This window comes from Diceros bicornis, chromosome 6 (assembly GCF_020826845.1).
Source record: "Diceros bicornis minor isolate mBicDic1 chromosome 6, mDicBic1.mat.cur, whole genome shotgun sequence".
In the NCBI taxonomy this organism is placed as follows: Eukaryota; Metazoa; Chordata; class Mammalia; order Perissodactyla; family Rhinocerotidae; genus Diceros; species Diceros bicornis.
Window position 1 is genome coordinate 13,155,036 of NC_080745.1, and position 13,571 is coordinate 13,168,606.

At 48.6% G+C, this 13,571-nt stretch overlaps 1 protein-coding gene across 1 annotated transcript in view; it reads right to left on the minus strand.

Annotated features, from left to right (window-relative positions):
• The window catches only part of DRGX (dorsal root ganglia homeobox), a 30,676-nt gene that overhangs the window by 126 nt on the left and 16,979 nt on the right, over nucleotides 1-13,571 (minus strand). The window contains exon 6 of the mRNA XM_058542648.1: nucleotides 1-140. This exon is cut by the window's left edge and continues 126 nt beyond it. Within this exon, the coding sequence (XP_058398631.1) occupies nucleotides 1-140 (140 nt within the window). The remainder of the gene's footprint in view (nucleotides 141-13,571) is intronic.

Sequence of the window (13,571 nt, forward strand, 5' to 3'; positions counted from 1 at the left end):
CTGTAGGACAGCCTCCGAGTGCTCGCGAGCCTTCATGCGCAGGGCGGCCACACTGGCCGTGCGGTTGCTCTGGCAGCCGTAGGTGGGGAGGAAGGAGAGCCCCATGGGGTCCGGGACACAGCAGGAGCACAGTGGGCCCCCTGGAGGGAGGAAACACAACAGGCTGACATCACTGTCTGCATTCTGCCTCTCAGGACTCGGGGTGGGGGCAAGGGGCTGACTGATTCTGCTTGGTTCTGGACAGTAAAGGGAGAAATGACAAGTGCTCAGGACCCCAAAGATGCACAACTTAAGAGATCCAGTTGACTGTCCAAAGGATTATCAGAGCATCAGGGAGACCTAACCAGTCCTGGTTCCCTCACCGACCAGCTGTGTGGCCTTAGGCCAGTGTCTTGGCTTCTCTGAGCCTTGGCTTCTCCTTCTGTAAAATGGAATGAGACCTACCTCACAGGATCATTATGAGGATCCAGTGACGTAATCCCACACTCCCCAAACTATGTGCCAAAGCACCCCTAAGAACTCACAGGGGCACTGCAGGGATATGCTAAATTTTTGAAGTTGAGGGAAACCCAGCCACACCTGTCGGATGCTGTACAAGCTGCCAGCTAGAGGCAGCTCACAGCTTTAACAGACCACGCTGCACTCTTTGCAAGGATGTTAAATTTTTGTGAAGCTGAATTTTGCAATGTTCTGCCAGCACCACACAAAAATCCATGGGGAACATAAAATGAGGGTGATGGCATCCAACATGATTCCAAGGTCAGAGGAGCCGTGCAGAGCCCAGTGGGCGTATATCCCATTAGAAAGTAATGGTAGCTATTTAAGAATGAAACAAAAACAGGATTTTTCTTTTAATTTATAAATATTATTCTTCAAATGGGTACTAAGTTGTTGGGACATAAATACTTACCGAGTTGTTGGACCTAACCGTCTAATAAACAGAACAATTAGGTATTTCTTGTGGCCCAAGAGTGTCCTGAAAAATTAACTGAGACCCTGAGGGCACTGTGAATTGAGGTTTGAGAACCTCGGAAGGAATCGATTTGGAAAGCACTGAGCACAGGTGTCATGTGTGAAATGGGGCTTAGGAACAAGTGCCTGGCCCCTAGCCTGCGGGCCAGCACTGCAGAACCACTCCAGGAACAGGGCCAGGAGGGGCCTCTGCTGTGCTCGGTTTGAGGAGCCTTCCTCTCCACGCACCGTCCTCAATCGTGCGTTTATCCAACAACTATCCCATGAGCACCTGGCACTGTTCTCGGCCCCAGCGACTAATCAGCAGGAATAAGGCAGCAAGTCCCTGGCCTCATGGAGCACAGCTCTAGGGGAGAGGCACGCCAGAGCCCGCGCATCCCTGATGCAGAGGCAGGCGGCAGTAAGCGCCATGGAAACCGTGAATGGAGGGTGATGTTCGGCAGAGACCTGAGTGCAACAAGTCAGCCGTGTGGATGTCACGGAGAGAGCATGCAGCTAGGCAGAAGAGTATTGCAAAGGCACGGAGGCAAGGACAGAAGTCGCCTGTTCAGAGAGCAGCAGGGCACTCAGAGTGACCGAAGCCAGAGACTGCAGGCGAGGCGGGTGGCAGACGGGTTGGAGGTCACCAGGGCCAGACTGCCCTGCAGGCCTGCAGGACGCAATTCAGGGAAGCCTCAGTGGGTTTGGCAGAGAGTGTCAAGAGCTTATCTGCATCGGGGAGAGGGCAGGGAGGCTGCTGGGATAATGCAGTCCCAGCTGATGGGGGCTTGGCCCAAGGTGGCTGGAGGGGGCTGGTGAGAGGTGGCCAGATTCTGGGTTCATGCGGAAGGTTAGAGCCTGTGCAAATTGCTCGTAGACTGCAGGTGGAGGGTGACAGAAAGGAAGGATTCACACCTGACACCTAGGTTTGGGCCTGAGCACCCGAATGAATGGAGGTGCCATTTCTGAGATGGGAACAAACAGAGAGAATGTTGTATGTGTGTGTGTGTGTGTGTGTGTGTGTGTGTAGGGGGATATGGATAGTCTAGCCATGGAATCGGTGGTCTTGTTGGCCATCCAAGTTCCAAGGGGAGAACTGAATAGTGCTAGGCAGTGCTGACCCCATCCCCATCCTTGAGGGACACCCCTGGGCTACAACAGCCCACCACAGGCAGGTGTGGAGGCAGGAGTCACACAGACTTTGCACCTAGACTGGGTGGGCAGACTCGGCTGCCAGCCTGACATTATTTGAGAGAGATGCTGAGCACCCGGATAGGTCCAATGGTGAGCCCCCTGCGATTCCTGCAAGAGACGTGCATCACCACAGCCTCCAGCCCCAAGCCAGCCTGGGCCAGCTCGGGAGCCGGATCCCACCAGGGGAGCAAGAGATGGTCCACTGTGGCCCTGCCAAGAACAGTTGGGATTTAGTGCCCGACCCTGAGGCCTGGGTCAGCCATGGCCGCCGGCTCCACGTGCGCGGGCCAACCACTTTTCCCCTTCTGGTGAGGGAGGGGCAGCAAAGCCAGTCTCTTGGCTCTTTCTGAAAGTGCTCACCGGCTTTGGAAGAAGCAGCATGGCAATTAGGGAGTATTTTCGAACCAAAATCCATATTTGTTGAATGAATCCAAATTCTTCCCTGCAGCCTTCTAGCCCTTGCGTGATCAGGCCCCCACTGCCCTTGCCTCCTCCCTCTCATGTGCTGCCCAGGCCTCCTTACAGCTGCTCTAACGACCGTCCCAGCAAAGACCTACACAGGAGCTGTACTAACTAGAGCAACACGCGTGCACCGGGCACAGTTCTTCTAAGTGCATCATGCCTCACGCATCTCAGCTTCGGAACAATTCTAGCAAGTAGGCTCTACCGTTATCTCCTTTTGCAGAGGAGGAGACCAAGGTTAAATAATGAGTAGCAGAGCTGGAACACACACCAGGCAGAGGGCCCACTCCTCAATCACCGTGTCCCTCTGTCTGGAAAGAGCACACGTTCCTCCCACCTTGGGCCCTTCACCAGGTTCTGCCTGTGAATGAAGAGACTCTCCCTCTGCCTTGGAAAGCTCTTCTCACACCTCTCTGTCTCTCTGCAGGGCTCCATTGACCGTCGCCTCTGCAAGGAGTCCATCAGGACCTCCCATCCAGTGTCAGCTCCTTGGTTACGCTCCATCAGATCCCACTGCTCATGCCTGCACAGCACCAGCCACGAACAGTAGGTGGATTGGTGATGGCCTGTGGACTTGTTTGTGTCTGTCTCCCCACACCCTCCCCCAAGACTGTCAGCTCCCAAGGGGGCAAGTACCTTTCTGTCTCCTTCACTGCTCGGCCCCAACGCCCAGCACAGTGCCTGGAGCAGGCCAGGCCCTTGGAAGGAGAGAGGGAGAGAGTGAAGGAAGGAAAGGAGGAAGGGAAGAAAGGAGGGCGAGGGCCACCCAGCCCCAGCGCCCACTTGTAGAGACCAGCCTTCAGAAGGCGCTTCAGCTACGCCGGCAACTGGGACACTCCCACCCTCCTTTCCCAGGGATAACTAGGCACCTTCCTCTCCGCTCAAGCACACTTGGGCATCTTTCTCTTCCTTTCCAAGCCTGCTCAGAGGCCAAAGGAAGCTCACCTTCACCAGCACCAGCCTCCCATCACCGCTCTGGCAGCCCCAGTGGCTGGCATTACTCATCCCCACTCTCCAGGTAAGGAAACTGAGGCTCCAGGAGTAACTGGCCCAAGTTTGCACAGTTTATCACAGAGGTGGAATCAGAAAAATTGAAAAACTTTTGTTTAATATTTATGTGTAGCTTTTCTCAAATGATAATTTTATTTTTGTATTTGGAAGCCCTTTTCTCAAGCTTTTTCTCTTATTTAAGGTAAGTCCTTTAGTAACAATTTATACTACAGGACTTGAGAGGCATAAGCAAAAGGTAATAGAGCAAAAATTGGAACCAAACCATCCTAGAATCTTAGAGCTGTTAACATTTCTTTGCTAAATCTTTATAAGGACTTAATAGCATTTTTTCCCATACTACAATCATTACAAAAATGTAACTATATGTAAACATTTTCTGTCTACATATTTACAACAGGTGAATTTTTATTGTACCATAAATAAATAATATGAATTATTCTAGTAGCCTTTCCATGCTCCTCCAGTACTGTAATAGGAGGTTAAAATGCAGCCATCACTTCGTGCCTCAAGTTTGACCGAGAGGCCGTTACAGAAGGCAGCAGATACCAAGATGAGCGTGAGACAAATCACAGATGCCAAACAGACAAAGGGAATACTGGGAGCCCATTCCACAGCCTCACACCCTGGCGGGCCTCAAGCCTGGTGACATTTCCAGAGACAGAAGGGAGTGAACAAAAAGTTGCACTGGGTCAAATCTCAAGTCCTGACTGCCCCACGTCTCCTAGTGGCACTCACACAGACACAGCCGCACATTGACCCCAGTCCAGGCCCCGTGGGAAGGCTCAGCCTTTGCTGGGAACAGCTCCTGTGCCATGAGCCCTGGGAGCCATCCCAAGGGCCAGGACCCACCTCCATGGAGGAGGCCTGCCTGCCCCTCCAAGTCTCCCTCCCAAAGGGGAGCTCACACGTAAAGAGACCAACACATGAAGAACAGAGAAGCCTCTCAGCACTGGGAATATTGAAGATTTTCTCTGTGTCTCTTTAGAAATTTTCTCATTTTTCTACAATGAATATAAATTTCTTTTAAATTCAGAAACATTAATTTTAAATGAATGTTTAAAAGAGGGAAGACTGAAATTAGCGCCCCCCCAGCACACTTGAGGAGGGATTGTGAGGGGCTGGGGAACCCAAGCCATGCAGGTGCTGAAGGTCTGAGGGGGGCTTGACGGAGCTATGGGCTGCTGGGGACCTGGAAGGGGCCGCAGTCCTCAGGCTCAGCCCTGGGCAGCTGGCCCTGTGTCAGGCTAGCCCACAAAACGTGGGTTCAGCACGTCTCAGGCTGATTCTCGCTCCCAGCAAGGCCTCGCTTTAATGTAAGCATCAAAGGGGGAGGTAAACGGTCTGTGACTCTGTGATGAATATGTCACCTGCAGGATGAAGAAGGGCCACTTGGACAAGGCAGCCTACACCTGCTAGGTCGCACCTGCAATGGGCTAGCCCCCAAGAAAGCCACGATAATCACACTCCTGGCCTGCAAAACTCAGATTCAGCGGGTCAGAGAAACAAGGAACTCACAGAGCCGACGGTGTGTGCACCTCATCTAGTTCACCCCCCACACTACAGACGGTGAAACTGAGGACCAGATGAACCCCACCACTATGGGACACTCTGTGGTCAAAAACTGTAAGGCTCCGCATGCAATGGAGTGTAATTCAGCCTTAAAAAGGAAGGAAATTCTGATGCAGGCTACAACATGGTTGAACCTTGAGGACATTGCACTACTTGAACTAAGCCAGTCAGAAAAAGACAAATACTTATGATTCCACTTTACAAGGTGCCTAGGGTAGTCAGATTCACAGAGACAGAAAGTAGAATGGTGGTTGCCAGGGGCTGGGGGGTGGAGAGGAATGAAGGGTTGCTGCTTAATGAGGACAGAGCTTCAGTTTGGGAAGATAAAAAGGTCTGGGGATGAGTGATGGTGATGGTTGCACAACACTGGGAATGTATTTAATACTTCTGAACTGTACCCTTAAAAATGGTTAAGATTGGGGGCTGGCCTGGTGACGTAGTGGTTAAGTTCGCACACTCCACTTCAGCAGCCCAGGGTTTGCAGGTTCGGATCCCAGGCTCAGACCTACACACTGCTTATCAAGCCATACTGTGGCAGCATCCCACATAAAATAGAGGAAGATGGGCATGGATGTTAGCCCAGGGCCAATCTGCCTCAGCAAAAAGAGGAGGATTGGCAACAGATGTTAGCTCAGGGCTAATCTTCCTCGCCAAAAAAAAAACAGTTAAGATGGTAAATTTTGTCTTATGTGTATTTTACTACAATTAAAAATTAAATTAACAGGCCAGCCCAGTGGCGTAGTTAAGTTGGCAAACTCCACTTCAGCAGCCCAGGGAAGACTGGCAACGGATGTTAGCTTAGGGCCAATCTTCCTCACACACAAAAAAAATTTTAATTTAATTTAATTAAAAAAAAATACTGTAAGAGCCAAAGGAGAGTTCGGGTCAGTCATGGGGAGGATGAGGACCACCTGTGGCTATCAAGACTGCTTCACAGCTCCTCCAGTGGGTGAGGACCTCCAAAGTCCCTCGGGCCACCCCCAGCCACACACCGCCTCACACCCCTGAACCGACATCCTCGACCCACCCCACTCACAGAGTCTCTGGCTAAGGAAGCACTGCATGGCTTGTACACCTCCCCAGAGCCCTGCCTCTGTCCCAAGACTCTGCACCATGCTCGCTGGGCAGGCACTCCCACAGCAGGCGGCAGACCCTGAGAGACGCACCCAGGCCAACAAAATTCTTTGACATACAGCCCCTCACAGATGTCACTGTCTTTCCTCATCTATATTCCGAGTCTAAACAGCAGCTAACGTGTCCATCAAAGGGAGCCGATGCTTATAGGTGGACTCATAAATGTCTAGTCATATCGAGGAATGCTGAAAAATGAACCATTGGGAGTCGTTTTCTCTTTGCCCTGCCCTTACCTGGGTGAGAACACGGAAGATGTGCCAATCCAGAATGTAGATACAGGCAAGACTGAGAGGCAATCTGTGCAGCAGACAAGATCAAAAGGGAAGAAGGCAAATCTAATGCAATGATATTTATCAGGGAAGAGTGTCAAGTCTGTGATCAGTGCCGAAGGATCCAACTGCACAGAGGAGGACGTGAGTCAGCAGTAGAGCACGTGGTCAGTATGACTTCACAGCAAGTCACTGTGAAGCCATGTGGTTGTGGGTGTCCTTCACAGAGGCAGAATCTGTAGAAACAGGGAAGGTAGAGGCCTTCTCCCCTCCATCATGGTCAGACCATCAGACCAGAGAGAGGGAGGAGAGAAAGAAGAGTGAAAGCGAAAGAACTGGTGCTAGTTAGCTGAGCTGACCCCAAGGACGACGGATACGAGGTAATGGCCTCCGACTCTCTCTCTCGGTGCGGAGGGAGGAGTAGAGGCAATGGATAGAAACGACAGAAAGAGGTTTTCTTTTCTTTACCGGCAGCATGTCGCGCAGATGCAATGAGCTGTCTCCGGGGGTGGTGGGTTTCTGGTCATAATACCCTGAAGCCCCCTTGACAGGATGTTGTAGAGAATCTTCATGCACAATATGGGCTATAGGACAAGATAAATTTTTAAATCCCTTTCAAAAAAATGGAGTGGCTTTAGAATGGGATGGGAATCACCAAACTGAGTTCTCCTTCCAACTTAAAAGTGTTTTCAGAATTTCAACTGATTTCAATCTAACTTAAATTGTCCAACACTAGCATCTCTCTTAACTCCTATAACCATTTTTTAACAAAGAAAAAAATGACCTCCACAAATAGGATCCATTTAAAACTGACTCTTGATTTCTCCATGATTTCCAAGTACCAATAGCATCACCAGATTTCTCCATAGGCCCTGCTGCCCAAACCACTTCATCAACCCAGAGTGCTACAGAAAACCAGCAGCAACAAAATAGAGATCCATCCTCTGTGGTGCTCAGGGCGGCAGACAACAAATAGTTACCGAGTGAAAACCCAGACCCCAAAGTGCACGCCCTTTGCCCGTGAAAAGCACGCTCAAGGCCCTCCCCAACTGCTTGAAGATCCTTCCAAGCGCACTTCTAACATAAGTTGTTGGATTTACAAGACCACCACAAACTAGAAAGAAATATGGCTGCTCATGGCAGATACATTGATGGGTAATATCGAGAAAAGAGACCAAAATTTATAAGACAGCCAAAAAACTCAAAATGCGCAGTAACCTGGAGCATTTAATATAGGGGCAAGCCAAGCAGTACCCCTCAGGATGGCCCGAAGCCGGCACTGGCTGACAGCAGGAACTGTCACCAGAGGTGATGTTCGAAAGGGCTTTGAAAACTGCACCATGCCTGTGACTATTAGTGATGAGACAATGCTGAGTCAGCCCCAAGAGAGGCCCAGCACCCCTCCTTATTACATCAGGGAGGTGACGACGACACTTTGGAAAAAGTCTAAACCGAATCGTCATTATCAAAATCCTATAAAATGAGAGTGATGATAAGATGTCTCTGGGGCCCGAAAGCCGGACGTATCCTGCTGGGGCGGAAGAAAGTGGGCTTTAAAGTCTGGCTCCACCATTAACCAGTCGTGGCGCTTCTCGCCATCTCTCCAAGTTTTGGCTTCCTCATCTGTGAGAGGAGGTAATACACCTACTTTTGGGAGAAATCCTATACAGCACCTAGTACTAAGTCCTCAAACAACTATTATTTCCACAACCCCACACAAGTTAAGGGCAAGGCTGTCACAATTCACAGCTTACTCCAATTACCAATTCATTTCAGCGACCGGCTAAAGAATTCAACTTGTTCTGAGCATCCCTCCGAGGACACCCAGAATGAACAGTGAGATCTGCTACAAGAGGCGTGACTGTGCCCGGAGCATCCTCATCAGCCCAGGTCCTCCACCCTGCGTTACACACAATCCTACACTGTTTCACAGCTCTATTGATTCCTCCATGAAGCCTTGCCCATCTGACCAAAAAGTAGAGAAATTTATTCTGCCAATAGAATTTTGAGGAGTAAGCCAAACAAACTCTTAAAAGTCTCCTCTTTATTACTAGATTTCCGGACTTGGGGCTCTAATTTTCTTTCTTTTTTTAAAATCTATCAAAAAGCTACACTCACGAATGGGCTAAAAATTAAGTCAGCTACAAAAGAAGTCATCCCAGTTCGGCGTATGCAGCAAAAAACTATGAATAACCTGATGGCCCAGTCATAGAGAATTGACTGAATAAGTTAGAGTCACCCATATAGAATGCACTGAAGCTATGATGAACTTGTATTATAGGAGGATATTTAGTGCCGTGAAAAAAATAATAAAATATTAAATTTAAAAAGCAGGTGTTAAGAAACAGTAAGTCAATACGGTCCCATTTTGATATATGTATGTATATGTGTATATACATACATATCCATATATATATAATACATACGTATATACACATAGTGTAGATGTGTATGTACAGCCAAATACCACATCCATATGGCATCATAGGTATATATACACACATAAATTTATTTAGAACTAGAAAGTATTTACAAATTTAAACTTTTTACTTTCAAATTTTTTAATTTCTAAGTAAGTTATAAAATACATAAATTTATTAGAGAGATATATTCATAAATGGGAAGAAAACAAATGACCCAATACCAAATATTCCTAGTGATTGATTCTGGGTAGTAAGGTTATGAATGATTGTTGTATTTTTCTTTGTGTTTTATTGTATTTTCCATCCTTTCTAAACTGACCAGGTATTACTCTCATAAAAATGGTGCCCTTTTCATGACTCATGATTTCCTGTCCCCCTTCATTCAGATAATGGGAATGGAAGCTCTCCTTTACAACAGAGTCCCACAAAGTTGCTAAGGAATACAGCTGAGTCCTCAGCACCCAGCTGCCGCTCCATGACGGCTAATGGCCTCAGTCTGCACCGGAGTTATTGACCAGTGAACGTGCAGCTGAGGAAGCAGCAAGGAAAATCCACCAGGAGCGTTCTGTCCATCTCCCATTTTGTGATGACTGAAATCAGTGAGTCCCTTTGCCTGGGACGCAACCAACCCACCAGTCGGTGAACCACCTAAAAGGCCACAACTTCTTCCCTCTGGCCCCACCAACACGTGCCATCATCCAAGTCTGTGCAAGAGCCACCTGGCCCCTAAATGCAGCCTGAAAATTTTTTTGTTTGGAGAACATACTACCTCCTGGACAGTAAATTAAAACACAAAATTACATTTCCATTAAGTTACAGCAAATTCTACTGAATTGATCTCATCGGCCTACATTCCTATATGACATCATGCTTTAAAGGCTTGGCCTGAACATAAATACTTAATGTAATAAATACAGTCTGAAATATTTGATCTCCTTGGCAGTTTAATTGATCTACTACAGAGACCGACAGGAAAAATTAAGTTAGTTCTGTCTCGTCTCTGCCGATAGCACATTTTCATCATAAAGGCACATGAACTACAATTTTGGTGGCAAGTAGAGCTCTTGCACACTGATTTCTTGTAAAATGTTCAAGTTAAGGGTAACAGAATTGAACAAGGAAATGAGTGTGTGGATTTATGAGACCTTTAACACAAATACTGTAGTTCATTTCTCTTTGCTTCATAGTAAGGTAAATAAATAAACATATTTTGTGATTTGTAATAGCAGTTTCTGATAGTTTGCAAGGAGCATTTGAGTGGGAATGTTGGTAGGTGCCTGCAATATTTAAGCACAGATTTTTAGATGCTGTGGCTAAGTGTGCTCACTGATAGTCAAACACATAACAAGGTCAAATTCACTCCCAGATGTCTTCTACCGTGGAACCCCTGAAGTGCTTTCTCCTGTCTCTGTTTTATGGCTTATAGTGCCCTTTCACCATGAGCTGTGTTTATTTCTGTACCCACCTCACCTCCAAAACATGCTGTACGTGCACTTCACCCACCCTCACCCCCACACTCCTGATGCCAGAACTAAAATGCCCCATTTTGGCACAAAGCAAAGACTCGAAGATTTGGGGAAGGAAGAAAGGGAGAGAGAGCTATCTTTCCTGACCCAGCTGGCGTATTTCAATTCCTCAAAGTTGCTATCTCCCATGTTATAAGCTTCCTCAACAACCCTTGGAAGGAAAAACTGTGGTCTTGACAAAGTTACCCAATCTGATTAATGCCCAAATCTCCAGGTGAATTTGGCGGGTTATTCTGCTGGAATGGGTGCCAAATCCCACCTAGGTCTTAATTCCACCTGTCACATGCACACCTCCTTATTTGCTCAACAAACGCTGCTTGACGGGAGTGGGCTCAGCCGACCATTCCTTGTGCTGTGATACACTCTCAGGACCAGCACCAATGTCCCATTTCTGCTTGGATGTCTTTGAAGGGGCAAACAAATAATGACAGCACCCAAATCCAAGGGCTCTGGCACAGCCAGAGGAGCAGCGGGAACTCACGTTCTAGGCAGTCCGATGCCAGCTAGCACAGCCCTCCCCTCCTCCTTCCAGCAGCAGCCAGAACTCTGGACGTGCAGGCTGCTTTTCCCGCTGCCTCTGGGCACAAGCCAGAAACCCTCTGCTCAGCTCCCTGCACTCCAGGGCCCCATTGATTAGCAGGAAGGGCAAACCCATCAGCACCCATAGGAAATTGCTTCTGGAAAGTGAGTTGCAGTTTTTAAAGCCAGAGAATGACAGCAGGTGCCTGTAAAAGGAACAGAATCAATACAGGGTGTGGGGGACTGGAAGGCGGGACACCTGGGTCCCTGACTTGTCCTACCTCTGACAGACGCACTGTGTGACCTTGGGCAGTCCTATCCCCTCTCTGGGCCTCAGTTTTCCCCACAGTATCCTGGAGAAGCAGTGTATCATACTCTCAAGGAGATTCCTTGCAAATCTTAAGTGCTGGGATTCTCTACTTCTATCTTCCTGACATCGGCTAGGCATGGGGGGTCCAGGGCTGACCCACCCACTTCCCCCATGAGGACAGGCCATGTTCTGCCCCTCAGACTCCCTGTTCCCCAAACATCTCTACCCTCAGAAACAAGCCAGGGGCCCCTGGAGGGCTGTGCTGCTTTCCTGCTGCTGCACACACCAAGGACCTCATGAACCGTGCCCTGGAGGCTGAGAGGCTCTCCGACTAAGGAGCAAATGCTTGCAGGAAGTCAGATCCTCTGCCCCAGAGGTTCAAACCCAACCCTGACCAGATCCCAAGCTCTCAGCTTCATCATCATAACCCTGACAACAATCGCCAGCACCTCCTGGACACTTAGATGTGCCAGACAAGATACACATCCTTCCAACCACGGGTACTATTCGGTACAGCCATCATGATCCTCATTTCACAGGTGAGGAGACTGGGTTCTGCCCTAAGTTGACGCCATAATGAGAGGGAGGCAGATATGGACCATGGTCAGTCTGACTCCAGAACCTGGGCTCACCTTGGGCCCAGGCTGTTCTCTCCTAGAACTGTGGCTCCGTTGAGCCTCATGCTTTGCCTTTTCCTCAACATACCAGCCCTGTCAGCCTCAGAGCCTTTGCTCATGCTGTTCTCTCTGCCTGGAGTGCTCTCACCCTCTGGGCAACTCCTACTCTTCCTTCAAGCCCAACTCAAGCATATCCTCAGGAAAGCCTTCCTCATTCCTACAGAGAACGAGTTCCTCCCTCCTCTGGGCTTCCCCACACCTTGCATGCCCTTGTTGTCCTCTGTGAGAGTACATGACTGTGTCACATGAGATGGAATTCTTTGTTGACCTGTCTGTCCCTCCAAGCACACCCCCAGCCTGTAAACTCCTTAGGGTAGGGATGTATCTATTTCATCAATGGAGGTTCAGCTCGCAGTTTAGAGTCTGGCAAAGTGGGGTGCTCAGTGAGTGCTGAATGAAGAACAGGAGGGCCCAGGTGTTTCCGAGGTCCAGCAGGTGGCCAGTAGCGCAGGGCCAGGGCGAGCGGACTGGAGTCTTCTAAGTGAGGCCCATCTCCAAGGCCAGAGCAGCACGACCTTCTTTCTTTCTTTACCCAAACTCCACTACCTTTTACTCTGCACTAGACTCTGTTAGGGGCAGAGGTGAGTGGCCTGGAGGATCTAGAGATGAGTCAGATAGGGCCAGTGACCTTGAAGTGCTTATAGTCAGGATCGGGAGGGAAGGTAGGTTCAAAAACAAACACCCCAACTCATGTCAAGTCGCCAGAGTATCCCCAATACCTACACCAGTCATTCTCCAAGAGGGCCTTCAATGAACTGACCTCCCAGAACTCACGCCTGTGTGCAGTCGCCTCCATTGAAGCCTGGGTCAGCCCTGTGACCGACTGTAATCAACAGAACGCATCAGAAGCCACACTGTCCTCGTTCTGAGCGTAAGCCTTAAGAAGGCCTGGCACCTTCTGCTTTTACACGCTTGGGAATCCACCACCAAACTCACCATGGGGAGAGAGAAAAAGAGAGCTCCTAGCCTCCCAGCATCTTTGCCCAGGCACCAGACAAGGAAGTGATGCCATCCCCTAAGTATCAGCCAGCTGCCACCTCACCGCCACCTCATGAGACACCCCAGACAAAAGCAGCAGCAGAACTTTTTGGCTGAGCCCAGCCAGTCCTCCGCATCAGGAGAGATAATGAAACAGCTGGGCCGTGCTGCTGCTGCTTTTATTATCCTTAGTTTTGGGGTAAAGGAAAACGATAGCGAAACCTGGAATGGAGATTACAGGAAAAGAAAATCACAAGCCAATCTCTTCATGATCATAGATGCAAAACGCCTACACAAAATATCAGCAAACTGAATCCAGCTACATATAAAAAGGATAACATGCCACATCTAATTTGGGTTTATTCCAGGAATGCACAGTTGGTTTAACATTAAAAAATCAATCAATGTAATTTACTGTATTAATATAATGAGAAAGAAAAATCATGTGATTGTCTCAACAGCAGCAGAAAAAGTATTCAGTGAAATGCAACATCCATTCATATTCAGGATTTTTTTTAATAATAATTAAAATAGAAAACTAGAGCAAG